General features: G+C 52.6%; 7 protein-coding genes across 7 annotated transcripts; 4 read left to right on the plus strand and 3 right to left on the minus strand.

Moving 5' to 3' along the window:
* Positions 1-4949: 4949 nt before the first annotated feature.
* LY79DRAFT_705101 (uncharacterized protein) lies at positions 4950-6314 on the minus strand. The gene is made up of 2 exons (XM_060564999.1): positions 6157-6314; positions 4950-6046 (listed from the first exon to the last, which is right to left on the minus strand). The coding sequence occupies exons 1-2, from the start codon at positions 6215-6217 to the stop codon at positions 5373-5375; spliced, it is 735 nt and encodes a 244-aa protein (XP_060412040.1). The 5' UTR covers positions 6218-6314; the 3' UTR covers positions 4950-5372.
* Positions 6315-9771: 3457 nt separating this feature from the next.
* Positions 9772-10645, plus strand: LY79DRAFT_281572 (uncharacterized protein). Its single transcript, XM_060552119.1, has 2 exons — positions 9772-10208; positions 10268-10645. Exons 1-2 carry the CDS (start codon positions 9901-9903, stop codon positions 10536-10538), a joined length of 579 nt encoding a protein of 192 aa, XP_060412041.1. The 5' UTR covers positions 9772-9900; the 3' UTR covers positions 10539-10645.
* Positions 10646-12990: 2345 nt separating this feature from the next.
* Positions 12991-15510, plus strand: LY79DRAFT_581432 (uncharacterized protein; the record flags this gene model as incomplete). Its single annotated transcript, XM_060560191.1, has 4 exons — positions 12991-13187; positions 13531-13747; positions 13822-13956; positions 14026-15510. 4 exons carry the CDS (start codon positions 12991-12993, stop codon positions 15508-15510), a joined length of 2034 nt encoding a protein of 677 aa, XP_060412042.1.
* Positions 15511-16636: 1126 nt separating this feature from the next.
* On the plus strand, positions 16637-18796 carry LY79DRAFT_560044 (aminotransferase class I and II). Its single transcript, XM_060558300.1, has 3 exons — positions 16637-16907; positions 17216-17246; positions 17401-18796. Exons 1-3 carry the CDS (start codon positions 16791-16793, stop codon positions 18498-18500), a joined length of 1248 nt encoding a protein of 415 aa, XP_060412043.1. The 5' UTR covers positions 16637-16790; the 3' UTR covers positions 18501-18796.
* LY79DRAFT_560047 (uncharacterized protein) lies at positions 18779-20204 on the minus strand. The gene is made up of 2 exons (XM_060558301.1): positions 19892-20204; positions 18779-19790 (listed from the first exon to the last, which is right to left on the minus strand). The coding sequence occupies exons 1-2, from the start codon at positions 20030-20032 to the stop codon at positions 18891-18893; spliced, it is 1041 nt and encodes a 346-aa protein (XP_060412044.1). The 5' UTR covers positions 20033-20204; the 3' UTR covers positions 18779-18890.
* Position 20205: 1 nt separating this feature from the next.
* On the plus strand, positions 20206-21566 carry LY79DRAFT_560048 (ribosomal L28 family protein). The gene has a single exon (XM_060558302.1). The coding sequence runs from the start codon at positions 20626-20628 to the stop codon at positions 21388-21390; it is 765 nt and encodes a 254-aa protein (XP_060412045.1). The 5' UTR covers positions 20206-20625; the 3' UTR covers positions 21391-21566.
* A 272-nt stretch (positions 21567-21838) lies between these two features.
* On the minus strand, positions 21839-24327 carry LY79DRAFT_671420 (tryptophan synthase; the record flags this gene model as incomplete). The annotated part of the gene is made up of 5 exons (XM_060563908.1): positions 21839-23540; positions 23598-23830; positions 23903-23973; positions 24042-24129; positions 24280-24327. The coding sequence occupies 5 exons, from the start codon at positions 24325-24327 to the stop codon at positions 21839-21841; spliced, it is 2142 nt and encodes a 713-aa protein (XP_060412046.1).
* Positions 24328-25538: the final 1211 nt, after the last annotated feature.

The following is a 25538-nucleotide window of genomic DNA, read 5'->3' on the forward strand; positions in this document are numbered from 1 at the left end:
GTTGAAGTGCTGGGTGTACTCCGTATCTGTTGGCGGATTCCGTGAACAGGGAGCTTTCTTTCTTTTTTCCTTTTTTCTGGTTGGGAAGTATCGCAATGCCCAACTGCCGAAGGGAAAGAAAAAGAAAGAGAAAAAAAAAGAGGAAAACCCTCAGTCAGGGGTTTTCACAGTTCATGTTCGAAAGGGTCGCAAGGTGTAACGTCGTGTACATACTCTTGACCAGACTTTCACGAGCCGCGAATCCGAGGCAATTGACCGACGACGTTATGATTCTAGACCGTTGAGCCCAGCCATAGTCTGATTCATCCAGGCTGACCCGGTCTGACGAATGGCCCCTTACCCATAGACATTCGGCGATTTTTCTGTTTTCTTTTGCGGCCATCGACATTTTCTCAGAGTCATCATGAATCCCAGCTATTCCCAGCATCCGACAGGTTGGGGGTGAGACCATGCGGGGTAGGCCTTGGTGGTATGAAGTCTATCATCGATCCTGTACCTTGCCTTGCAAGCATATCGCTGCCGTGCCCCGTGGGGCAATGTGGGCTTCCCGCGATAGATGCCGAGACCCCCTCATGAGTGTGAAGTTGGTAGAGGTGCTGGACACCATCTCTCTCCCTTGGCCAATTACACAATCCCTCCTTGCAAACAGGCGCACAAGATTATGCTTCTAGTGTCGTCCCCTCGAAGGGGGGAGAGGAGGAGTTTCGTCGTCCATTCAGCTAATGCCGGGGTGCAAACATCTGGTATGATATGAACGTTCAACTAGACACGTCAGGAGACCATGGGGTTGTTACTGGAGGGTTGTCCGTTGCTTTGAGCGGTGCTCATGGGTCGACTTTGATGATAAGACGATAAGACGATGTCAGTGTCGTTTCGGAATGTTCAAGGACCTGGGCATATATCTTTACGACTTCTTTCAGTTTCAACGCGACCGGCGAGGCGAGGGAGCTGCATTCGAACGCGGAGTAGCCTCCACCGCGCATAGACCTGAAAGAGGGGGAACCGCATGTTTGTTTGTTTACATACGTCTGCTCCACGGCCAAGGTTCTCGCTGGTAACAAGCTGTGGACATGTCCATAAATTACTTGATTGAGCGTCGTCCGGAGGAGACATTACTCACCGAGCCCGCGGGTGCCTGGCCATCACGCCCACTCTACCGGGTCAGTAAAGTCGTCGAACTGTCTCGCGCGGTGTCGATGGTCCCTGGGGGGGCGCAAGCTGGTCATCCCATAATACAAGGGCCGAAACAACAGATGACCAACACGCGAGCTTCGGGGATAGTTCTGACCTATCGCATCTCGTTCCTTTTTCTCCTTTCTCCGCAAAAGAAGGGTCGCGACACATCGGCCGAAGTCCCTCTGACGGCTGCAGGCGGCTTGCGGAAAAGATGGCATTTTGGGCAGCTCGAGCTCAGCAAACCTGCCACCCTATGTCTTGAAAACGTCATGCGGATCATCTTCGCTTGTCCAAGCCCGTTGTCGATGATCTTTCAGTGTCTCTGAGACCCCATAACGGCGGCTGGGTGCCCTCGATAAGAGCCTTCTCGCGTGAACTATCGCGCCTTGAATCGCTTAAGTTGGCGAGGCTGTTTTTGCGAGATTGACGATGTCCTAATGAGGTATCTGCAGGAGATTCCGGCGACTCGTAGTTATTTAAGCTCAGTCTAGTAAACTTTGGCGACTTTTGTGGGCGTTCCCTATTCGGGTTTCCAGCCACGGCTTCGACGAGGACTCGGAAAAGAGCACATGACGTTAGAAGACCACTTCAGAGAAAGGGGCAATATCAAATCCATAACCGACCAGAAGCGGATTTTCGATTCCGGGAAAGGCCATCTCGGGCTCCTCGGAGCTCAAGATCAGAGCGCGGAGTTCAATCCGCGTGAGGAGGATGGCCACGACACCTCCAACGGCCATCCCCAATGTTGGGATGCCGAGAGTTACGAGGGCGGGGTCAGGTTCGGCTGCGAATCTTCCGACTCAACTAATCATGAACTCGCTTGCGTGCTCGTGGTAAGCCTCAACGCTTAAGCTTTACTCATGAAGCGGGAGAGCCTTTCAGCCGGCAGACCCAGACTACGGTAATGTAAGGGAAAGCGGGCTGTCGCCGCGTTCTGCAAGGGGAAACGGCAAAAAGTAACCGTGGTCCGCTTCTGTCGATCAGTACGTAGTATGGCCGTGAGGCTCAGCTATGGTTTGGCGAGGAGAACGCCCTGCGCTTCATCCCAACTTCGAATTGCTCGGACTGCTATTGGTTTATACATTGCTTCCGTTGTTTTATGATTGGTGAGCCCTACCGGATCGAGGGGCATCGGTAGGAGACACAGCGTTGACATCGCCGCAGTTCAGGATGATTTCTCTTCTCATATCATGTTTCGAGAACAGTAAGAAAGTCGAGCGGCGAATCCAGCAGCACGCCGAGCTACGGGGAGCAGACACGATGGCTGAGTTTTGTGTGTTGCATCGTCGCTTGGTGAGCACGTGCGGTGTTTTATGTATTTTTTTCCTATTTTTCGATAGAAAACCGCGTTAGCATCTGGTCCCACAACAGCCTTTCCAGGAGATGATGTGTCTTCCAATCAGTATGGCTTTTGTAAGATCATGGCCCTGATCGTTGAGTTGTAACATCTGTGTTCGGAGCTTCTTCGGGTCATTATCCTCTAGCCGATAGGGTGAGCTGGGTGATTCTCGCTGCTTTAGCTCACCTTAGACAAGAACCTGGGTGAGGCCAGGGTGAGGCCAGGGTGATGTCAGTGAGGGGTATAGTAAGTAAGTAGATCCTACTACTGAACTCTTACAACTAGGCTGCATCTGACTTTAACTATTGCCCTGATAATTCTATTAGCCGACAGAGCCACTCAACTACGTGCCTATAACACAGAGTCACCGTTCAGCGTAAATTAATTCAAATAGTTATATAGTAGAGTCAAGTTATAATCATCTACAGTATAGTAAGTACTATAACGCAAACACACTCAATGTGCAGTAACTCAAATACCCTGCGTATGCACCACCCCCACATCTGCACCACTAGCACTACCACTTTCTTCCTACTTTTACTACCTATATTACTAGGCCTATAGGTAAACAACTTATATATAGCATAATATAAAGTAAAAAGATTTTTTTAGAACATTTTTTAGCTTACTAAGCTTTTTATATAAGTAATAAATAAAGTTAATTCTTAAAATAAAGGTATTTATTAAAAAATAAAATATAAATTAGTATAAGTAGCTAAAAAACTAGATAAAAATATAGTAAAATACTAAAGTAATTATATTACTATAAAAGTATATTACTAAGCTTATAAAGACTAAATAATAGTCTATATATATAATAATAGCTATAGTACTATAATAAAACTACTATACTTTTAAGTATTTACTACTTTTTATATTATATACTATAAATATAAGTTAGTAAAGTATATTATAAGAATCTACTTAAAAAGTAGTATAGTATAGTATATATCTTAAGTTATATAACTTATAATATTATTATTAAAAGATTTTTTAAAAGTAAAGTATAACTATTACTACTTTAACTTAGTATTATAGTTCTATTATTATATAGTATAGTAAACCTTCTATATACTAAGTAGTATATTAGTACTATAGTATACAGTATAAGTAAAAAAAAATTTATCTCTTATATATAGCTAGATATTTTAAAAAATATATTTTTTTAGTTTTATACTCTATATAAAAAGTAAGTAAATCTATATATAGTAGCTATATATACTATATATAGTACTCTTATATATATATAAGCTATAATAAAGCTAATGCTATTTTTTATAGATTTTTAGCTTTACTATATAAGTATTTATTAAGATTTCTAGAGTTTTAGAAAATACTAAGATTTTCTTAGTAAAAAAGAATCCTTAAGTATTTACTACTAGTACTTAGTTATATAAAGGTCTAAAAATAGTATATATATATAGGAAAATACTAATAGAACTAAAGTATTTTATAAGATTTTTTTCTTAAATTTTATAGCTTAACTATAGTAGATTCCTAAGGCTAGAAAACATAGTGTATTTTGGTGGGAATCCACTGTTTTGGAGTGGTGCAAATGTGGGGGTGGTGCATACGCAGGGTATTTGAGTTATTTAACTGAATCAATCCACGAACAGTTTTCTAGCAGCAGCAGTAGCGGCTAAAGAGCTTAAAACGTGAGAGTAAAATGCTATTCCAGTGAACTACAGTACCAGTTTCTACTGAATACAGCAATCCACGTGACATACTAGAAAGGGGCTAAGGCGACTGCATCTAGAGGCGATGCAAGACTTATATAAGTCTCTGTTCCTACAAGGTAGGTCTCGTTATACGACAGCTCGTGAGCTTGGGATTGCAATATTGTCTGTAAACAAATACCGTTGCTTGTACTACTGGCAAATAACAGGCGGATTACTTTAGAGTAGCTACTCAGACCTAGTTATGTGGCTTAATAGCTTATTATGTGACTTGCCTCAACTGGATCTTGGTTTTCAACAAAGTAAGCAAGTGCAATCCCATACATAATCATCTTCACTTACTTGTTTACTTTTATCCGTTACGACCCAACAAGTCAACAGGCAGACAATACACCACCAGGCCCGCCAGGCGCGGGCGGAATAACATATGTACCAGTGAAAGACAAGGGTTAGACGGATGACCTAACTATCTACAGATATATTAGATAAGTTACTAAGATATCTAAACCTAACCACCAGCACCAGGAGTTGTATATACAATGGACTTAGATGCACTTAAGGACAGACTTCCACATCTCTTCAGAAATCAACTTGTGATACATTCTCTGAATACCTTTTAGCATCTAACTTAGTAATTCATTAACAAGAAGCTGTACAAGCTACTCGTATAACTATTAACTACCTAACTGATCACCAAGTGATTAACAGACCAGCAAGTCTACATTAGTGTTACCGAGTATTGACCTCAACTATACTATTGGCAGAAACTCTACTGTCGGATCACTGACTATAACATTATCCTAAACAAGTCCCGAATCACTACAGTGTATGCATAGCGGCATAAAATGTGACGTTTTTCTTCTTTTCACAGACTCTAGACAAGGCCTTAAGCTAGTCCTGCTAGACTTGGCCCGTAGTAAACTGCCAAGTGGAAACATGAGTGTCTCTATTTTACTAATCGCACTAGCCCTTGAAAGCAGCGACTTTGCTATCAACATCACACTGTCTATATCACACTGTCTATCCATCTGGCAGATTCCGGCTTCAGTTCCGTTGGTACAAGCCAGGCCCTTTCAATCCAGCCGCCGCGTCCGCCTCACCTCTAGTCTTGATCAGGGTCATCGTCAATACCATCAATATCATCGATATCCCCGCTGTCCTAGTCACTGAGTGCAAATCTCTTATCGTTGGGCAAATCTCTTGCCGTTAGGCGCAGGTCTGCCATTAGGGCCGTCAGGGAGTGGATTGATGGTAGGTTGATCTCTCTTGTCGTTAGGCGAAGGTCTGCCAGTAGGGCCGTCAGGAGCAGGACGGCCATTAGGGCCGTCAGGGAGTGGATTGATGGTAGGTTGATCTCTCTTGTCGTTAGGCGAAGGTCTGCCAGTAGGGCCGTCAGGAGCAGGACGGCCATTAGGGCCGTCAGGGAGTGGATTAGTGGTAGGTTGATCTCTCTTGTCGTTAGGCGAAGGTCTGCCAGTAGGGCCGTCAGGAGCAGGACGGCCATTAGGGCCGTCAGGGAGTGGATTGATGGTAGGTTGATCTCTCTTGTTGCGAGGATGGTCAGGCGCAGGACGGCCATTAGGGCCATTAGGGAGTGGATTGATGGTAGGTTGATCTCTCTTGTTGCGAGGATGGTCAGGCGCAGGACGGCCATTAGGGCCGTCAGGGAGTGGATTGATGGTAGGTTGATCTCTCTTGTTGCGAGGATGGTCAGGCGCAGGACGGCCATTAGGGCCGTCAGGGAGTGGATTGATGACAGGTTGATCTCTCCTATGGTGAGGATCGTCAGGCGCAGGACGGCCATTAGGGCCGTTAGGGAGTGGATCTATCACAGGTTGGCCGTCAGGGAGTGGTGCTAGACACAAAGAAGTTAGTATTCAAAACTACTTGACTTGTAATATGTTAAGCGGGGACGACGTTTTGCTTTTATAAAGAAGGAGAAAAGAAAAGGCATAGTGCACAAACCTGTTATAGCATTGCCCACAAGGAGACCAATAGTGAGGAGTGTAGTAGTTACGCAGCGCATTTTAATGTCTTGAAACTACTGGTTGGGAAGAAAGAAATTCTGTTGAAGTTGAATAAGGTATAAGAATATAGAGCTGGTTAACAACAAGAAGCTGAGAACTCTGGAGTATTTATCTGTAGCTCTGAGTAGACTTAAGGGGCTGTAGCAGTTATAGTATAACGATCCGCTGTTCCAGAATGTCTCAGATGAGTCACAGGATTAAAGTTAATTAAGCCACTCCACTTATATAATGAATGAGACCTATATGAGGCCAGGGATTCACTTAGACTTCCCGACAAGGGATAATAGTTATAAAATTCATATAACTTAGAAGTTATAGAGCCTTGATTATTGGTGTAACCAGATGCGGTGGGAAAACGGTCGAGCGGTTTGTGGGGACTGTGTCCGTACAAAAAGGGACTGATAATTTCTCGGTGGTCGCTCATAGCCTAACTTAAATAGCTGCCCTTACACTCTTTCTTTTTAGATCAGAAACAACCAACAAGTGCTGTTTTTTGTTACAGTCCCTACTTTAAAAGGAAAAACATAATACTAATGGGAAAGGGCGGGGCATCTGCCACCTAATAAAGGAAAAGAAGAATGGCAAAACATGGGAAAACCACCCACACTACAACAACGTCTGATGATAATAATATATATATTAATAGATAGGCCTTGCAATTCTTAGACCTAATCTGCAGAGACCTTGAAATAAAAGTACGAATTAATAAAGCAATCGCAAAAAGAGTGAATTTCACCAAGTGAATAAAAGTGCAGTAATAACTGGCAGTGTATTTCTGTATGGAGTATTAAGGCTAACGATAACGAGTGTGTATGAATGATGATGCCCTTCTTGACCCCTTATTGGGTCTGTGAATCTCTTTTTCAATAGATGGGTGGCCTTCCTATGGATCCATCCCTTGGATTGATAACCACGTGATTCTTGGGACCATGTCACCCAACCCCATTACACTAAGTATATCTATTTAGGATAATTAATACACTAGTTTCTTGTTTATAAAGGCTTTATTACACTTATCTTTCTATTTATATATAACTACTTAGTGTTATGAGAAGTAGATAAAATACTTACTCATACTTTCCCTTAATAATAAAGTCTTAACCTTATATAGTATAGTTATTTGATTTATTACTTTCTTTATTTAGCTTATAACTATCAATTTAGAGAATCAATAAAGGGGCGTTGTAAATTAATACAGGGGCGTCACTTTTACGGCGATATTACTTTTGCCTACCTAATTAGTAAAAAAAATTACTGTTAGTGTAACTGAATTCTACTAGGCCCACAGGAGGTAGCCCATCGCGGCAGCCCATCGCAGCCTATTCAGGCAGCCCATCGCAGCCCTTTGGCTAGCAGATCTATCAAAGGACCAAATGCAATTCGACGAACATAAAGGACTGGCGTAACCCACTTTAGCCATTGGTATCCAATCGGATGATCCGCAAGGCTGCTCAAGCACTCTCCGTGTGATGAAAGGTAAGAATCGGCTATGCTTCACTATGAGAGGCTCCTTGTCAGAAAAGGCGCCCTGTCGTTCGTTGACCAACCAGAGTTCAGCGACAAATAAGTGTATCTTTCTTCCAATGGGACAGAAGACGGAGTCGAAGAGTCGTTTGTTGTGGCCACTGATCTGCTTGGCGTGGCGCTATTAGAAAAGCACCTGTTGGATCAAGCTTGGCTGTTGGAAGGGCCACAAGCGGCACAGGCAATGAACAGTTGCCCCCCCCCCCCCCCCCTTGCGCCCCAGACCGACACTCTGGTTGGCCCTCTGGGCCTGGTACACCCGCAAGCGAGGCAAAGTTGAAGACGCATTTCCGCCTGCCTCGACTCGCTAGTTATCTGGACGAGGAAAAATGCTGAGAGCGCTTAATTGATATCCAATGCGATTACGAATTGGTTCTTCGAGGGCGTCGCTAACGCCACAGCGCTTGCTGTCACATGTGGTGTGACCATGTAAAGGCGGGGCCATGCCGGAGGGCCGGGACCCCACCGGCCGCCACGCTCAACTCGCCATGGCACTTTTTGGGGGCTGCGGAAAACGAGGCCTACATCTACAATTGATCCGGTAGCTAATGAGGTGCTATTGGGTTGTCAGTCTGACACTCCGGTTTGCCAACTTACGGTGCAACGTGTTCAGAACAGGGAATGTGCGTGTAAGGATGGGACCTTTCCGGTTAAATACAACACTTTAAGCGGGTCTTGGCGCAACTTGCAATGACGGGCCTGGTACGCCCGCAACCGATGTGAACGATGCTTTACAGCTGCTATGGTATGTTTCCACAGGCACATATCCGGAAACGCCCGCTCAGCTACCGACCCCAGTTGAGCCTGACGCGCTGAGATCAAAGGGTTGTTGGTCTGTAGCCCGCTTGAACGTGCAATGTAACCACTCTTCCAAGTAAGAATGGCCTAGACCAGGTGTGTCCCGTTGTTCCATTTCACAGTACGGTATAAAAGACTTATCCGCGTGAATTATATCAGAGTATTTACTGCTGTTTAGTCTAAAAAGCTCTTGCGTCTGGTATAAAGGCAAGTCAGTTCCTTGTCGAACAGAATGCAACGTCTTCCTTGACCAGTATCTATCCTTCATACGAACATATACTATTTTGTGAACAACATCTGCCATAACATACGAAGACTGTGAGCGTCTCTTAAGATTTCTGTCTACACTACTAAGTGCGACCCTGAATACGCCTATCTGTCCTAACAAAGGGCATAGACAATGTGTACCGTCACCACCAATTACTACAGCTGCGGCCATGTCCGTGGCACTCCAACAACCGCTACGTGTGCGAACCCGAGAACTTGCGTCAAAAACTACGTCGATGGAATTACTAGTTCCTCCAACTGCGGAGCCACTGCATGCAACACTCCTCCGTCATCGCTGTAATGTCAACTCTTCAAATCTGGAGGTTGTGTATTAGAGTTGTAGGAAAAGAGAACGGCGAACGGAATTCAGGATTGAGACATAGCAGAAAGGCCGGTGCCACACAGGGAGGCTAAGGCAAAGGCACAAGCTGCCAGCTTACGGACATGTTTGCCGCATACACATGATACATGTAGAGCATGCAATATTTCATCCCATTAGTTGTTCCTGCTTCACTCTTGTTGATACCATTTGTAGGCGATCGCAAAAGCATGCAATCCTTCCCGAAAACAGACTGTCAGGCGGAGGGCAGGCAGCATCCAGCTAGCTAATGCTCAAATGCACTTGGCCCCAATTGCTCCCTGCAGAGAGTCTGCGGCTAAGGTAATCATAAAACCGTTGCATGTGGACATATATATAGGACAACCAGGATCATGAGCCAAGAAAACTGGCGAATAGGAAACCTAATCAAATGCCAATAACGACCGACCAGCGCGCAGAGCCAAAGCAAACACGGTGTGCGTAAGCGCGAACAAGAAGCCGCTATCTACTCCGTAATCATGATTAATAACTGCTTGCTGGCATGCATGCATGCAGAAGATTGGTGGCTTGTCACACATTTTTGTGGATCAAGTATATCATTTAGGCAGGGCAAATCTCTATGGTATGTGGGCCCCGCTGGGGTAGGCCTAATAAAATCAGCCACATGCCTAAGGTCTAAAGTATAAGACTGTCCACCTAGCCTTCAAAACAGAGCACTTCCTCATTCGACCATATCACTGAATTTCATGCGGCCAATCATTCAAACGTGCTATCATGGCTCTTGAGCTTTTTATCCCGCCCTGCATCAAATCTCCTGCTGGCCATCTGCATCCACCGCGTATTGAGCAGCCCCTCAGAGTCCAGATCGAAGGTCCACGAGAATCAATTCAAAAGCTTTTCCCATATATAGTGTGGGAAACCAGTCTAGTAGCCCAGAAGTTTCCTCAGACAGCTGGTCCAGCGCTTGCAGCACTCACGTTTCGGCATATTTATGGGGTAGACGTCCGTCCTGATGTCCGCGGTGATATGGTTGTGCGGGACGAATACATGGGATGGGTTAGAGAGGGTAACAAGACATTAGAGTAAGACCGATCTCATCCTGATTAGATTAATTAAAACTAACAAACGTATCTCTTAATAGGGACATTGATTACTATGGTGTAACATTCGATCATTTAGTTCCCCTGGATGATGTCAATCCTGAAGTATTACAAATCAACATCATTGAGATGGATGATGATCATGGCGAGTATGCGAACAAATATTTACTATTCTCAGTGGATGCATCAGAATATAGTGGGAAGAAAGTATTGGCTGTCCCCAGATGCTGCCAGAAACGAAAGGGCACACAAGATCGCCAAAGGGTGAATGAATCGGTTTTGGAAAGGGATGGGCGGCGTTCAAGTTGCTGAGATAAACCCCATGTTGTTGTAAGCGACAATTATCTGGACCTCGAACAAGTGCATAAAGACCGAGATGCTCAGTTAATTGACAATGATGTTGCAACATGTTTCAAAAGCGACAGTAGCGAGCGGGCACTGTATTGGGAACAGGAATCAATTACATGGGATTTTATGATCTAGAAAGACCTAGCAGGCATTGCTATCCTGCCTATATTCATCAACATGAACACATGCTTGGAGAGGCGACGCATGGCTGGCAAGCGTGCTGCGAGGTTATCACATGCCGAACAAGCTCTAACGGACGAATACAAACAAGTTGTTTATATCTTTTCGCCAGATCATGTCTCACAAGTAGAAGAAAACTCCTTGCCGCGACAAAAGGAATATGATGAGCAGGCAACCAAAGTGGCCCTTCTAGAGAAGCAGGAGTATAGTTCGGTAAGTACGCCGCACGGCCAGCCAGGCTACAGGCTTGCGAGCCTCACTCTTAGGTTTGAGCGCTAAATCGCAGACATCAATAGGTCGATTCCAAGATTGTATTGAGCTTTATGCATCACGATCTGCATCAAGTTGCTCTAGGCAGTACTTCCTCCAAGCGAACTATCTGTCATGATTAGCTTGTGACGGCAAATGTAGCTCATGCAGGTGTTGAATAGGCCAACAGTACAAGGACTATAAGAAAATATAATAGATTATTATAGTATAATATAAGAAAGTAGCTAAATACTATCATAACTAATTTAAAGAACTAGTGTAATAGCTGCTTAAAAGTTAGTAATATAGTATTAGTATTTAATATTAAAGAATTTGTTAATAAGTCTACTATTATAGGACAAGTACAGTAGATTGTAGATAAATAGGAAGGACGAGGGATAACCCCGCCAGCACATGTCTAGACACATGCCCAGGGGGTATATATCCTATTGCCTATTGCCTCCTATTAGGAGAGGAAACCTGAATACACTATCTACACCCATACCTAGCTTTTGTCCTGTGTCAATCGTTCAGCTCCTTGTTATTGCTTGCCTTGTTTCACTGCTCTGCTGTTACACTTTACCTTTGCACTGCGTCGCTTCATGTCACCTACCGCAGCCTAGCTCCTCCTATTAGATCTGCAACGGCTGGCAGGAAGGCTTTGTCACTGCTAGACAGTAACTAGCTGCTTACAGGACCGTTTTTGCTGTAAAGAAACAGGGCCTATAATTTTCAGTGATCACTGTTAATCTAGCTTTAGTCACCCCCCTCATTAGCTTATCTATAGGAGAGCGGACAGGAACCCGAGTTGAGGAGGCTTATACTTGTGAACGGCTCTTGGGCGTCTGGCAGAGCGAAACCAACAAGGCCACATAGCTGGCGCGGGAAGTTGATTGTCATTGCGACGATTATGAATATCGTCAGCTTCTCCCTAAGTGAGTCCTTCCATCTAGTGCCTCCTTCCCTTCGGGTACAACCATACGTGCTGAGTCCTGACAATGGACGGGCAACTGGGTGAGGTTTGGATCCTCCTCCCTATCAATAATAGGTGCTATCATGATGTGGTTTCATCTTGGGCTTCTGGGTTGCAGCATATTTGGTCCAATTGATTGCAAGGCTAAACACTGATGACGCTGTATCTTCCCCGAAGCTCCGAGGTGCCACGACTTCTCCTCGCCAGATTGAGTTCAACAGCGGCTGCTTCTTCCGGATATCGATGCCGAACGCCGTGTTGATGCGTCAGTGACTATGTCACACATTACTCGCGCCATCACAATAATCACTGAATAACCGACAGCCATCAATTCCTCAGTAAGGTTCCCTGGTTGTTTCGCCCTTCTATCGCGCAGTTTTCCCTTTCCCCTTTCCCCTTGCCCCTGGCTGGCTTATTTTACACCACCAGAGCCAAGTCACACCCAAAACCATAACCAGATTGTCGGTATTATAGGGGATACGATCAGATAGGTGTAACAGTAGTTGTCAAAAGATGATAAGATATTAAAGGCGTTAATTGCTGCCTACAATTAACGGCGTTGTTTTCTCGTGATAGTAGTTAATTCGAAGACTGTGAAAAGAAAGAGTGCGAAGTAACCCTCGCGGTCGCAGTGCAGTTGAATAGACGGGAGCAGGCCGGGGTCCCTCACGTGGGCTCGGGCTGGTCCCTTAGTTGTCCGCGGATGCGTGGCACCCCAACAGACATCTCCTTTTCCTGACCCGCACGAGGCTTTACTACTAAGCCTACATTGAGTACATTGAGGCGGAGGATTCGACGACTACCCTCAGCCCCGGTGGTTTCCGAGCAAATCTGCGGCTTGCGAATTCTCATTTTGTTCCACTTGGCCGCAAGATCATATTCTGGCTGCATCTGAATGGCCGCCCAGCTTAGGAACCCGATTCTCCCCTCCCACCCTCCTCGCCTTCGAACATCATCAGCAGGATCCCGAGCTTCCAATATCCCGCACACCTGCTTACATGGTAATCACACAAGATGGCCAAGCCTGAGTCGACCTTCCAGAAGCAGATGGGCTGGAAGAAACTAGAGTTCTCGGCGAGGCGAGTCGGGGTTTCCGCGTTGCTGGGGCGGTGCCCCCCTCGTGCCAAGGCTGCCAAGGTCAGCTTGGCCCGCGGTGTATGGAACCAAGCACCGTCTTATCAAAGTTGTTTCGCGGTGGCCAAGCATTCACGGTAGCATCGCTCGTCTTGGTGAGTCCTTCCAATCGGGCTCTCGCTGTGATATGTACGTTGTTTATTCGCAAAAAAAAAAAAAAAAAAAAAAAAAAAAAAAAAAAAACCGCCTGCATTTCGCCATCCTCCCCCCAAGAGCACGAATTCGTGGCATTCTCCACAGTAATGTTTGCCATGCAAGGGGGTACATGGAGGTCGTCTTATTAGACTGTGGTTCTTGGGGAGGGGGAGGAGGAGGGAAGACGGTGTATGACGAAGGACAAGATGTTTCGGCGGAGTACTTATAGATCTCGCCGCGGTTCTCTCTTTCTCGCAGCCTGGGATCTCTCCGTCTCACTCATAGTCGCACTCTCTGCTCCTCAGGTGACAAAAAGTCCGTGAACAGCCGTGATTCTCTTTGCCGAGTCTCCGACACAGCGCCATCGCCGAACATGGTCCGCATCAACTCCACAGTCCTCCTGGGCTCGGTCATGGTAGGCTTGAGCAGCGCAGCTGGCGCCGGCACCAAGGCCGAATACGCGTCGGGCGAGGTTCACCACCGCATCATGGGCATCAAGATGGTATGTGTGTGGCACGCGAGATCCCGCCTACTCGGGAAATTCGGGAACAGTATGTTGTTGACAGTCTGCTCAAGGCCCAATGGGAAGCCGAGACCGAGGCCGGCCTGATGGACAGCGCCCGCTACCCCGAGCTCGGCTACACCCCCTGCGTCGACGGCTTTGCGGCCGCCATTCCCGGGGACGCCAACAACACCTTCCGGTGCGGAAATGTGAGTCATGCCCAGAAGAAAGAGACTTTGATCGACTTTTTTTTTCCCAACTGACGCTTTCGAAAAAAGATGGACCTTTACCACTTTCTGTCCCACGAGGCCCTCGGCAGCTGGGGAGGACGAGGGTCCTCGTCTTGGGGTTGGACCTCGGCCGACGGCAGAGAGTTCGTGGCCATCGGGCAGTACGACGGCACGGCGTTCGCCGAGATCAGTAAGGAGGGCAAGCTCGTCTACCTCGGCCGGCTGCCGCAGTACGACGCCATCGGGTCGAACTGGCGCGAGATCCGCATCGTGGGCGACATCGTCGTCATCGGATCCGAGGCCATCAAGCACGGCGTGCAGTTCTTCGACATGAAGAAGGTGCTCGACCTCGACCCGGCGAACCCCAAGAACTTCACGCAGGCGGAGCTCACGGGCCACTGGGACGAGCTCCCCGTCGGCCGGACGCACAACATCGTCGTCAACCAGGAGCTCAACTACGCCATCGCCTGCGGCTCGGTCGGCGGCAATGAGACGATCCGTGTTCGGGACAACCTGCCGTGCCGCGGCGGGCTCATCTTCCTCGACATCAGCGACCCGACCAACGTCACCAGCCCCGGCTGCGCCGCCGGCGACGGCTACGTGCACGACGCCGAGTGCCTCGTCTACCGCGGGCCAGACGCGCGATACTACGGGCGCGATATCTGCTACGGCTACAACGAGGACACGCTGACCATCTACGACGTGACGGACAAGAAGGGCAACGTCACCAACATCATCTCCATCAGCGACTTCCCCGGGGCCCAGTACATCCACCAGGGCGTCGTCAACAACGAGACGTGGCAAGAGTACCTCTTCCTGGACGACGAGTTCGACGAGCGCGATGCCAAGGTGGGCGCGATGACGCAGGGCCTGCCGACGACGCACATCTTTGACATCCGTGACCTGGAGAACCCCTTGTACACGGGACACTACGCCGGCAAGAGGCGCTCCATCGACCACAACCAGTACATCTTCGGCGGCTACCTGTACCAGTCCAACTACGGTAACGGCATCAACGTGCTCGACGTGTCGAGCGTCACGAGTGACCCCACCGGCGCGGGCATCTGCGAGGTCGGCTTCTTCGACGTGTACCCTGAGGACGACGACGAGGAGGGCGGCGGCAAGGTGCAGTTCGCGGGGTCCTGGTCGTCGTACGCAAAGTTCAAGTCGGGCTTCATCTTTGTGCACACCATCGAGCGCGGCAGCTTCGTCGTCAAGATGACATCCAAGGAGTGCCCCAAGGCGGCCCCGGCCTGCAGCGCCGACAACTGCCTCCGGGCGCTGCGCGCAAGCACGATCCCCGGGCGCCTCGAGGAGTCGGTCGAGTTCTGCGGCAACTTCACGGCACGCCAGAGGACCGATGAGAGTTTGCTGCCCGAGTACGCCGCCGAGGCCTGCGTCGAGAATAAGGACAAGGGGCCCGTAGCGAGGGTCAGCAGCGCGTGCGCGTGCATCCCCACGCCCGTCGTGCCCGAGCTGCCTAGGACGACGACCCGTCCTCCTGTGCCGACCGTACTGCCTCCCAAGGCATGAATAAGCAGGAAGATACTGCAGAGTGAGAAAATGGGGGTCCTAGTTCAGCCGTAGCCTTGTGATAAAATGTAGCGTTTCTGACCAGTCATCATACCCACGCTTGATCAGCCGGCTGTATGACTCTTTACGTAGGTAGTCCGATGCCTCGTAAATGTCTCCTAGCGTAGTAGCCTTCCAAGATGTCAATGAAGAGAAAGTGTGTTTGAAGATGCAGGGAGACATGAGGGTACGAAGTACTAACAAATTCGAGTACGCGTGGCCGAAAGGGGAAATGTCAGCCAACCAGGGCGGGGAAGACCATCAGGGATCGGCGGGCATATGCCTCACCGCCGCCCCCCCGAAGCTTCATTTCTTTATTTCTCTTGCGGCCTGGATTGCCTTCTTTTCCCACAAAGAGCAGAACAAGAGGGGTCGAAACATAATACGGGCGACAAAGAAGGACGACTCGGGCGGGTGAAACTCGTTTCGAAGCGGGCAAATAACAAACAGCATGATGGATGGCGCATCCAGCCAGCTACGAATCCGGGTCGCCCGTGACGAAACCACGCCTCGAGGCGCGCGGAATGCAGAGCGAGCGCTGTGAACAGGCAAGAGAAAGGCGGCCGGCATTCCCGTCCGAAGCCGGAAGGTCCATCGTAGCATCGTAACATTGTAACGTGTTCAGCATGCGCTCCAGTAAAAACAATCCTGATTCGCAGGGTTCGGGGGTTGAGGGGTGTCGATATTAACGTCCATCCCCGTGGGACCCTCACAGACCGAGGATTGCGGATGACGGCAAAACTAAAGCTCCGACCCCATAGCTCCCATATGAGTAATCAGTATAGGTGGGTCTATGTGTGAATCAGTCCACTCACAGTGTTCTGTTCTTTTCTCCGGGTCCGGAATTAGACCGGGCCGATCTCCATACGCCCCACCCCACCCTTCTTCCCCTCGCTGGAGAATTACTGTTTACACCCCCCCCCTCCCCCCCTTACCCAAGCAATCGGCAAAGACTCATGTGCTTGTTGTCCCCCAGAAAGGCGGCAGAGTCACAAGTCAGCCCATATTCCTTGGTTGGACCACTCTGCTTTGCTGTCTGCAGCTTTCTCTGCCTGTCGGTACTTCGCTGTCTCGGAACGGGATCCTTTTTTTAATTTTTTTTTTTTTTTTTTTTTGGTGTACCACCCACTTCTCTTTTCTATCCCCAAACCGCCAGCTGCCTCTTTTGTTTTTCTTCCTCTTCCCTCTTCCTCCTCCTCATCCCCCACGTCTGTTTCTCGGTTTAACCCTCCGATATCAAGATGCTGTCCTCCGCCAGAATCGCAACCCGGCAGGCTGCCGTGCGCCGCATGGGCGCTCTCCCCGTCTCGGCCGCGCGAGCCGGCTCTACCTGGGCCAACGTCCCCCAAGGTCCTCCTGTATGTCTCACGCACACGCCTCTCCCCGGATGCCAATTGACTGCGCCACACGGTTGCTAACGAATGCCGCAGGATGTAAGTGTCGACCCCGAAGAATGAGCAACAAGACCGAAAAGAAAAAGGAAAGAAAAAATAATACCCAAGACCGGGTTCGCTGACCGGGCCGCTTTTTTTTTCGGCGACGAACAGGCCATTCTCGGTATGACGCACTCGAAGCTCTCCTCCTCCCCCCACCCACGAGCTTTTTTACCTCCGAGCTCGCAACCGCGACTAACACGAGATAATCAGGTATCACCGAAGCCTTCAAGGCCGACAAGTTCGACGGAAAGATCAACCTCGGTACGATAAACCCCCGCCAAGCCACGTTGTGACCAGCTGTCCCAAGCTAGCTAGCGGCCAGCTAGACAAGCTAGACAAACCAACCCCCATCGGCTTCTCCTCCCACACCCCTTGCCCGACTGAACATTGACTTACAAAAGAAAAAAAACATCAGGTGTCGGCGCCTACCGCGATGACCAGGGCAAGCCCTACGTCCTCTCCTCCGTCCGCACGGCCGAGGAGAAGGTCGTCGCCGCCAAGCTGAACAAGGAGTACGCCGGCATCACCGGCGTGCCCGAGTTCACAAAGTCGGCCGCCGTCCTCGCCTACGGCGCCGACTCGTCCGCCCTCGGCCGCCTCGCCATCACCCAGTCCATCTCCGGCACCGGCGCACTCCGCATCGGCGGCGCCTTCCTCGCCCGCTTCTACCCCGGCGCCAAGAACATCTACATCCCCAACCCCTCGTGGGCCAACCACGGCGCCGTCTTCTCCGACGCCGGCCTGACCGTCAACAAGTACCGCTACTACGACCAGAAGACCATCGGCCTCGACTTCGCCGGCATGCTCGCCGACATCAAGGCCGCCCCCAAGAACTCCATCTTCCTCTTCCACGCCTGCGCCCACAACCCCACCGGCGTCGACCCCACCCCCGAGCAGTGGCGCGAGATCTCCGCCGCCGTCAAGGCCGCCGGCCACTACGCCTTCTTCGACATGGCCTACCAGGGCTTCGCCTCGGGCAACACCGACACCGACGCCTTCGCCGTCCGCCACTTCGTCGAGGAGGGCCACAACGTCTGCCTCGCCCAGTCCTTCGCCAAGAACATGGGCCTCTACGGCGAGCGCGTCGGCGCCTTCTCCATCGTCGCCCAGGACGCCGAGGAGCGCGCCCGCATCGACTCCCAGGTCAAGATCCTCGTCCGCCCCCTCTACTCCAACCCCCCCGTCCACGGCGCCCGCATCGCCTCCGCCATCCTCAACGACCCGGCCCTCAACAAGCAGTGGCTCGCCGAGGTCAAAGGCATGGCCGACCGCATCATCACCATGCGCGCCCTGCTCAAGGAGAACCTCGAGAAGCTCGGCTCCGCCCACGACTGGTCCCACATCACCAGCCAGATCGGCATGTTCGCCTACACCGGCCTGACCCCCGACCAGATGGACGCCCTCGCCAAGGAGCACTCCGTCTACGCCACCAGGGACGGCCGCATCTCCGTCGCCGGCATCACCACCGGCAACGTCGGCCGCCTCGCCGAGGCCATCTACAAGGTCAAGGGTTAAATTTTCCCCTTTTCCCCCCTTGTAGCGAATATTGTCGTTTGATTCTGCCGAAAGGGTAGTTTCTTCCCCAAAAAAGAAGGTTTGTACGAACGGGAAAGGGGATGGGAGGGGGGCGGTGGAGATGGAAGTGGTTTTTTTTTCTTCGAGATGGGCCATCTGTTTTTGCGCGACGCCAAGCTAGACTTAAGACCGCGGTGGATATTAGACGTTGGAGGCTCTCTTGATAGACTACGCATTGCGTCCCGGCTGTGTACAATATAGCGGCACGTCTTTCAAATGTAAACATGTCCAACACGCTTACCCCCCCCCCCCCCGTCATCAACTAGTTTGTTCCCCTGGTTACCTTCCAGGCTCTTCCCAGGTCGGTGTTCTCTAGGTATAGACAGACACTTAGGTCTTGCCCAACCGTGCCACGTCCCTCCTCGCGTCCTCCAGCTCCCTCTCGAGCTGCCGCTTCTTCCGCGCCATCTCCCGCATCATCCTCTCCTTGCCCCCATCGCCCCCGCCCGCGCCGTACCCCTCCAGCTCGGCGCGCAGCGTCGCCACCGTGCCCTCGAGCCTCATCCGCGCGTCCCGCAAGTGCGCCGCGTAGTTGTTCAGCGCCGCCGCCATCTCGGGCGAGTACACCTCCCGCCGGACACCCTCCCGCGCCGCGACGGCATCCGCCTCGGCCCTCTGCGCCTCCAGCCCCGCCTCCGCCGCCCGGAACTCGAGGCTGCGCGCCACTACGCCGTGCTTCGCCTCGAGCGCGCGCACCAGCAGCGTCAGCGCCCCCGCGTACTTGTCCAACAGCCCCGTCAGGCTGCCCGCCACGCGCACCCGCTCCCGCGCCAGCGCGTGCTTCGCCTCGCGAACGTCGGCCTCGAGCCGCTGGTACGTCGTCTGCAGCGCCGGCACGTTGCGGTGCAGGAAGGAGGGGTTCGTGGTCGGGTTCGCGATGCGCGCGAGGGCGACGGCAGAGGTGTGCAGCGTCGCCGACACCAGCTCGCCGAGCTGCGGGAGGAGGGCTTGGAACTCGGTGAAGGGCGGGTTTGAGAGTAGGATCGCCAGGGAGTCGGCGGGGAGGGGTTCGGTGGTCGCCGTGAGTAGTGGCGGGAGGAGGAGGAGGAGGTCGAGGAGGGAGTCTGGGAGTTGTTGTTGCGGTTGCGGCGCCGAGGCGGGCTGGGAGGCAGATTTGCTGCGGGTGATTGTCCTCGACGGCGCGGCTTTGGGCTCGGGAGGGGCGGTGTTGGAGATTGCGCTGATCAGGAGGTGTTCCTTTGCGGCGTTGAACCTGTGGTCTGCGAGTTCCTGGTGTTGCGTTAGCTGGGGGAGGGGGTCAAGCCGTCGTGGGATTCATGTCGGTTGATGATGACCCCCGGGCGGTGTGGGAGCCAGGGCGGCGCACTCACATTCTGGACCGATGTCTGCTCCTTGGTCGCGGGTCTCCTGGTTGTGCCGTCAGGATTCAGGATCGCTGTCGTGAGGGCGTGATGCAGCTCGGCGAATTGTGGATTGTTCTGGAGGACGGATGGCTCGACCGGCGGTAACATGGCTGGCCGTCTTTCGTCTGTTCTTCAATACCAACGGAACCTTCTCGTCTGCTGTTCCGGGCCTTATCACGTCTCTTGAATTCGGAGAGGGGAATCGAATGTCGATTTGTTTACCAGGCGCAACGATGCAGCAAGCCACTAACGGTCCGCCGGTCTCGGTGTGTCGGTGTGGAGGGGTTCGCTCGAGCCGGCCCATCGACCACGGACCCCTGTCACGAAAGTAACACGCCGTCACCTGATCCACTTGGGCCCATCTCAGGTACGTGCCGCGGTCACCTGATTCAACTCAATTCATCACCCAAAGTACGATCCACCCCGGGCAATTTCGGCCAATGAGGCGTCTCAATCCGCAAGGAGCGGAACATCCACCCGCCCGAATTTCGAAGCTCCGAAACTCTGCCCATTGCCAAAAAATCATCCCCAGCTACGCAAGCTCACGAGTTCGACGACGCCGACGACGAAGATACCGCGTACACCGACGCCCGTCCGTCCGACCCGATGCCTCGCGTCTGATTCGATTTCCCTCTAAAAGAATCCCCCCGAATACTTCCCGGACACGACAAGGGCACAGAAGCAGAAAAAACAAACAAACGATGCGCTTCACCACCCCGAGGCCGGGGTCCTCCCTCCTCGCCTCCCTCCAAAACCTCACCCTCACGACCGCAGCCCCCTCCGCCCGCGCCTTCTCGACCTCCTCCCCCCTCGCGACGAAGACCATCTCCCTCCAGAAGATCCCCGCCTCTCCCGTGCCCCCGTACCCCTACGGCCCCCGCCTCCTCTACAAACAGTCCAACCACGGCCTCTACGGCGCCGCCCGCATCCGCCACGGCCACAACGTCTCGGAGAAGCACGGCCAGATCACCCCGCGCACCTGGCGCCCCAACGTCCACCGCAAGCGCCTCTGGTCCGAGGCCCTCGGCGCCTGGGTCCGCACCCGCCTCACGACCCGCGTCCTCCGCACCGTCCGCCGCGAGGGCGGCATCGACGCCTACGTCACGAAGACCAAGCCCGCCCGCGTCCGCGAGCTCGGCCCCGGCGGCTGGAAGCTCCGCTGGCTCGTCGCCAACTCGCCCGCCTTCCGCGCCCGCTACGCCGCCGAGCGCGAGGCCCTCGGCGTCCGCGCCCCCATGCCCGAGGACCAGACCGACCTCGTCCACTACATGATCGACGCCGCCACCCCGGGCCCTCTCAGCGCCACCAGCAGGCAGACCCTCGAGCGGAGGGCCAGCCAGATGATCGCCGAGGAGTTCGCCCTCGGCGACGACGCAGAGCTGTTCGAGCCCGGCGCCCTGTACGAGGATGACGACGTCCACGCCCAAGGGCTCAAGGAGCCGTCCGTCGAGGAAAAGAGGTCATAGTGTTTTTTTGCATGCGCGCGCGCGCGCTTATGTGTGTGTAGGTGTGTGGATTTCACGTTTTGCTGTCTTTTGTTTTAAAAGGCAACATGGGAGAAGGAAAGAAAAACTAGCCATTGTATCATATGTACAAATATTTTCTCCCTCTCACGGTATAGAATACGCACAAATTGGGGGGGGGGGGGGGGGCGGGGAAGCTATTCACTCTTCACAACAAGCAAATCTTAAAACTTTTTTGGTTTTTTTTGCGTGTCTACAAACAAATCGCTTTCCGTAACCGTCCCCCTCTGTTCGAAAAAATGGATATCATCCCTCGTCATATACGCCCCTTTTTGTTTTTGTTCTGCAAAAATGTATAGATGCCCGTATCATCACGTCGGCACACAGCACAATCCGGTTCCCGACTTTTCTCTTTGGAGAATCTTTTTTTTTTTCCTCTTCTTTTCTTTTCTTAGAAGCGCAAATCCCATCCAATCTTGGGCCCCAGCTTGGGCAGCTCGTCGGCGACGCTCTGCACGTCCTTGTCGCCGCGGCCGCTCACGCAGATGACGACGTCCTCGCCCTTCTTCATCGTCTTGGCCAGCTCGATGGCGCCGTAGATGCCGTGCGCCGTCTCGAGCGCCGGGATGATGCCCTCCAGCTGGCTCATGAGGCGGAAGCCGATAAAGGCCTCGGCGTCGGTCGCGGCGACGTACTTGGCGCGCTCGCTGTCCTTCCAGCAGCTGAGCTCCGGGCCCACGCCCGGGTAGTCGAGGCCGGCCGAGACCGAGTGCGTCTCGGCGACCTGGCCGTGCTCGTCCTGGAGGATGTACGTCTTCACGCCGTGCAGGACGCCCTTGGTGCCCCCGGAGAGGGTGGCGCTGTGCCTCGCCGTGTCGACGCCGTCGCCGCCTGCCTCGACGCCGAGCAGCCGGACCGAGGGGTCGTTGGCGAAGGGGTAGAACATGCCGACGGCGTTGCTGCCGCCGCCGACGCAGGCGACGACGGCGTCCGGCAGCTTCCCCCGCTTCTCGAGCATCTGCGCCTTGGTCTCGTTGCCGATGACGGACTGGAAGGTGCGGACGATGGTGGGGAAGGGGTGGGGCCCGATGGCCGAGCCGATGATGTAGTGGGTGGTGTCGAGCTCGACGACCCAGGCGCGCAGGGCCTCGTTGACGGCGTCGCGGAGCGTCTTGCTGCCGGCCTCGACGGCGACGACCTTTGCGCCGAGGAGCTTCATGCGGAAGACGTTGAGGGCCTGCCTGCGGACGTCCTCGGCGCCCATGTAGACGGTGCACTCCATGCCGAACTTGGCGCAGACGGTGGCGGTCGCGACGCCGTGCTGGCCGGCGCCCGTCTCGGCGATGATCTTGGTCTTGCCGAGGCGCTTGGCGAGCAGGAGCTGGCCCAGGGCGTTGTTGATCTTGTGGGAGCCAGTGTGGTTGAGGTCCTCGCGCTTCAGCCAGATGTTGGCGCCGCCGGCGTACTCGGTCAGCCGCTCCGCGAGGTGCAGGTGGCCGGGTCGGCCCATGTAGTCGTAGTAGGAGCGGTACTCCTCCCAGAAGGACGGGTCGTCCTTGATCTGGTTGAAGCCCTCCTCGAGCTCGGACAGGCAGTCCATCAAGCTCTCGGGGACGTACTGGCCGCCAAAGTCGCCGAAGCGGTCGGGGATCTTGCCGTGCATGGCGGCGAGCTCCGCCACCAGCGAGCTGTCCTGGTCGGCGGTGATGATCTCGTCGACGGTAGGGTCGGTGGTGGGCTCCTTGGCGGCGCCCATGGCCTCGACCATGCCGACCTCGCGGGTGGTCTCGTCGTTGGCGGTGTCGCGGCCGCAGAGGTACGCGCAGTACTTTGCGACGTCGTCGTACAGCTGACCAGGGGCCGCCTTTTGAAGGGTTGTGATGATTTGGGAGCCGACGACGACGCCATCGGCAAGCTGGGAAACGCTCAGGAAGTGGTCTCTCGTGCTCACGCCGAAGCCGACGGCGGCAGGCTTGTTGCCGCTGTACTTCTTGACGCGTTCGACGAGGGCGGGCAGGTTGGCGTTCAGGGAGCCGGAGGCGCCGGTGACGCCCTGGCGGGAGACGACGTAGATGAAGGAATCGGCCAGCTTGCAGAGGATCTTCATGCGGGCGTCGGAGGTTGCCGGAGCGATCAGGGGGACGTAGGAGAGTCTAGAGTCGGGGCGAGGTCAGTCTTGCGCAACCTCGCGGGCAAGGGTTGTAACTCACCCTCCCTTTGTGCAGAGCTTGCGGAAAGAAATGGCCTCCTCGGGAGGCAGGTCGACGACGATGAAGCCGTTGACGCCTGATGTCTTGCAGTCGGTCAAGAGCCTCTCCTCACCGTAGCTCAGGAGAGGGTTGTAGTATCCCATCAACATGACGGGCGCCTTCAGGCCCTGGTCTCTTGCGTCCTTGACCATCTTGAGCGTCGACTGGATCGTTACGCCATGTTGCAGCGCGACCTGTCCGCTGTCAGTTCCCCTGCGCCCTGCCAATGCACGTGTGCTCTAGCCGCCGTCGCCGCCGCCACTCACAGTGTTTGATGTCTGAATGGTCGGGCCGTCGGCGATAGGGTCGGTGAAAGGAGCGCCGAGTTCGATGACATCTATCTCGCAGTCAGAGTCGTGGTTCTTCCCCCTTTGGAAAGTCTCGTCAAGGGTTGGAGCAACTCACCAGCGCCGCCCTTCTCCATAGCCAGCAGGACATTGGGGGTGTCCTGGGGCGTCGGGTATCCGGCAGTAACGTATGTAACAAGTGCGGGCTAAACAATAGGTTGGTTGTCAGTCCAATTGCTTCCCATCTGGCCAACGCTGCGAGTCTTGGCGGTGACAATCGGCCGTCTTGGACATGTCGGCGCGCGTGGCCCCGCGATCGCAACGAGGGGCAAGAAGATAGGGCGGGAAAGGCTCACCCTATTTTGGGCCTTGCAGCGCTGGAATGTTTGTCTAATGCCCTCCATGATTATTGTGTGTGTGATACCTCCTTGTGACAATGGGTATATAGAAAGCGTGCCGTGAGAAGATGGAGAGAAAGGAGATCGAGGGCGGTGGTTACTTTTAAGAAGGAGGAACAGGAAAACAATGATCTCAAGGTGCGGGATGGACGGGAATCAGTGTCGGGGGGGGCGTATGAAAAGGCGGGATGGCCGATTCAGCGGGAGCTCCGCCTATTCAGTAAGGGCACTAACACAGCAATCTCAGAATCTGAGCCCTACGACCGGAATCCCCACGTCCGCCACCTCCCCGATGCCGGATAGCGGCCTGTTCGTCCCTAATTGAGCCTCCTGACTGGTGCAATGCCCAACGGTACTCCAGCATCATACGTACCTATCTACGATTACCTCACGGCTTCTTCCCCGCTGGCCACAAAGTCGGAGCCCGCCATTCGCGCCGTTGCGCTCCGAGGCGGGGCGGAGATGCCCAAAAGAGGAAACTCCAGATATCCCCAGTTCTTTCTCCACACCTTTTGCCGCTCCGGCAGGCAAAGAAGGACAAACTCTATTCGCCACACAGAGTACCGTGGAGTCATCGAGTAGTATTATACACCTACCTACCTACGTCGCCACACGTATTGTACGCTCACATACTACTTACTCATCAGCTGTCCCAAAGTCAATGACTCCGGGCAGTGAATTGATTCTTCCTCAATTGACATTTTGCCATTCAAGGGTCATCCCTTGGTCCCCCGTCTATCTTCCCCCATTGCTCCAAACTATACAATCCCCCACGGCTGACTCTCGCACTGCACGTCACAAAAGAGAATCCGAGCAATCCCGCCAGAACGTTGTGTTTGGTTGCAGCTAGCAGTGTGTTCTTATATCTGAAACTACCTCGAGATATGTATATATACCAAAATAGACATCCTGGTAGAGCCAGTGGTGCTGCTACAAGCACAAGAAAAATAATCATTCTCTTGATGAAATGATTCAGAACGCAAAAAAAGATGAGACCCGTTGTAGAATCGAAAGACAAAACGGTGCGGCAGATTGAGCCGTTGGTATCTTTTTGAAGACTTCTCCCTCCCTTCCCTGTGCATGAATATTGAAATAGCTGCTCATCCCAATCCAACGCCTTTGCATTTCGTGCTCTTCGTATTATCTTCAGACCGGTCGTAAATGAGGGATATCTCTCGGCGTCGGTCCAGCCCAGGCCGGAGGTAGATCAGTCTCCA

This window comes from Colletotrichum navitas (genome assembly GCF_030913465.1).
Source record: "Colletotrichum navitas strain CBS 125086 chromosome Unknown LY79scaffold_49, whole genome shotgun sequence".
Classification (NCBI taxonomy): Eukaryota; Fungi; Ascomycota; class Sordariomycetes; order Glomerellales; family Glomerellaceae; genus Colletotrichum; species Colletotrichum navitas.

Coding starts and splice junctions, on each gene's coding strand:
- LY79DRAFT_560044 (XM_060558300.1), top strand. CDS start 16,791: ATGCTGTCCTCCGCCAGAATCGCAACCCGGCAGGCTGCCGTGCGCCGC. Junction 16,908..17,215: donor ACGTCCCCCAAGGTCCTCCT/GTATGTCTCACG, acceptor GAAGCCTTCAAG/GCCGACAAGTTCGACGGAAA. Junction 17,247..17,400: donor CGACGGAAAGATCAACCTCG/GTACGATAAACC, acceptor AAAAAACATCAG/GTGTCGGCGCCTACCGCGAT.
- LY79DRAFT_560047 (XM_060558301.1), bottom strand. CDS start 20,032: ATGTTACCGCCGGTCGAGCCATCCGTCCTCCAGAACAATCCACAATTC. Junction 19,791..19,891: donor AGCAGACATCGGTCCAGAAT/GTGAGTGCGCCG, acceptor ACGCAACACCAG/GAACTCGCAGACCACAGGTT.
- LY79DRAFT_705101 (XM_060564999.1), bottom strand. CDS start 6,217: ATGCGCTGCGTAACTACTACACTCCTCACTATTGGTCTCCTTGTGGGC. Junction 6,047..6,156: donor TGTGGGCAATGCTATAACAG/GTTTGTGCACTA, acceptor CTTTGTGTCTAG/CACCACTCCCTGACGGCCAA.
- LY79DRAFT_560048 (XM_060558302.1), top strand. CDS start 20,626: ATGCGCTTCACCACCCCGAGGCCGGGGTCCTCCCTCCTCGCCTCCCTC.
- LY79DRAFT_281572 (XM_060552119.1), top strand. CDS start 9,901: ATGGCTCTTGAGCTTTTTATCCCGCCCTGCATCAAATCTCCTGCTGGC. Junction 10,209..10,267: donor GAGGGTAACAAGACATTAGA/GTAAGACCGATC, acceptor ATCTCTTAATAG/GGACATTGATTACTATGGTG.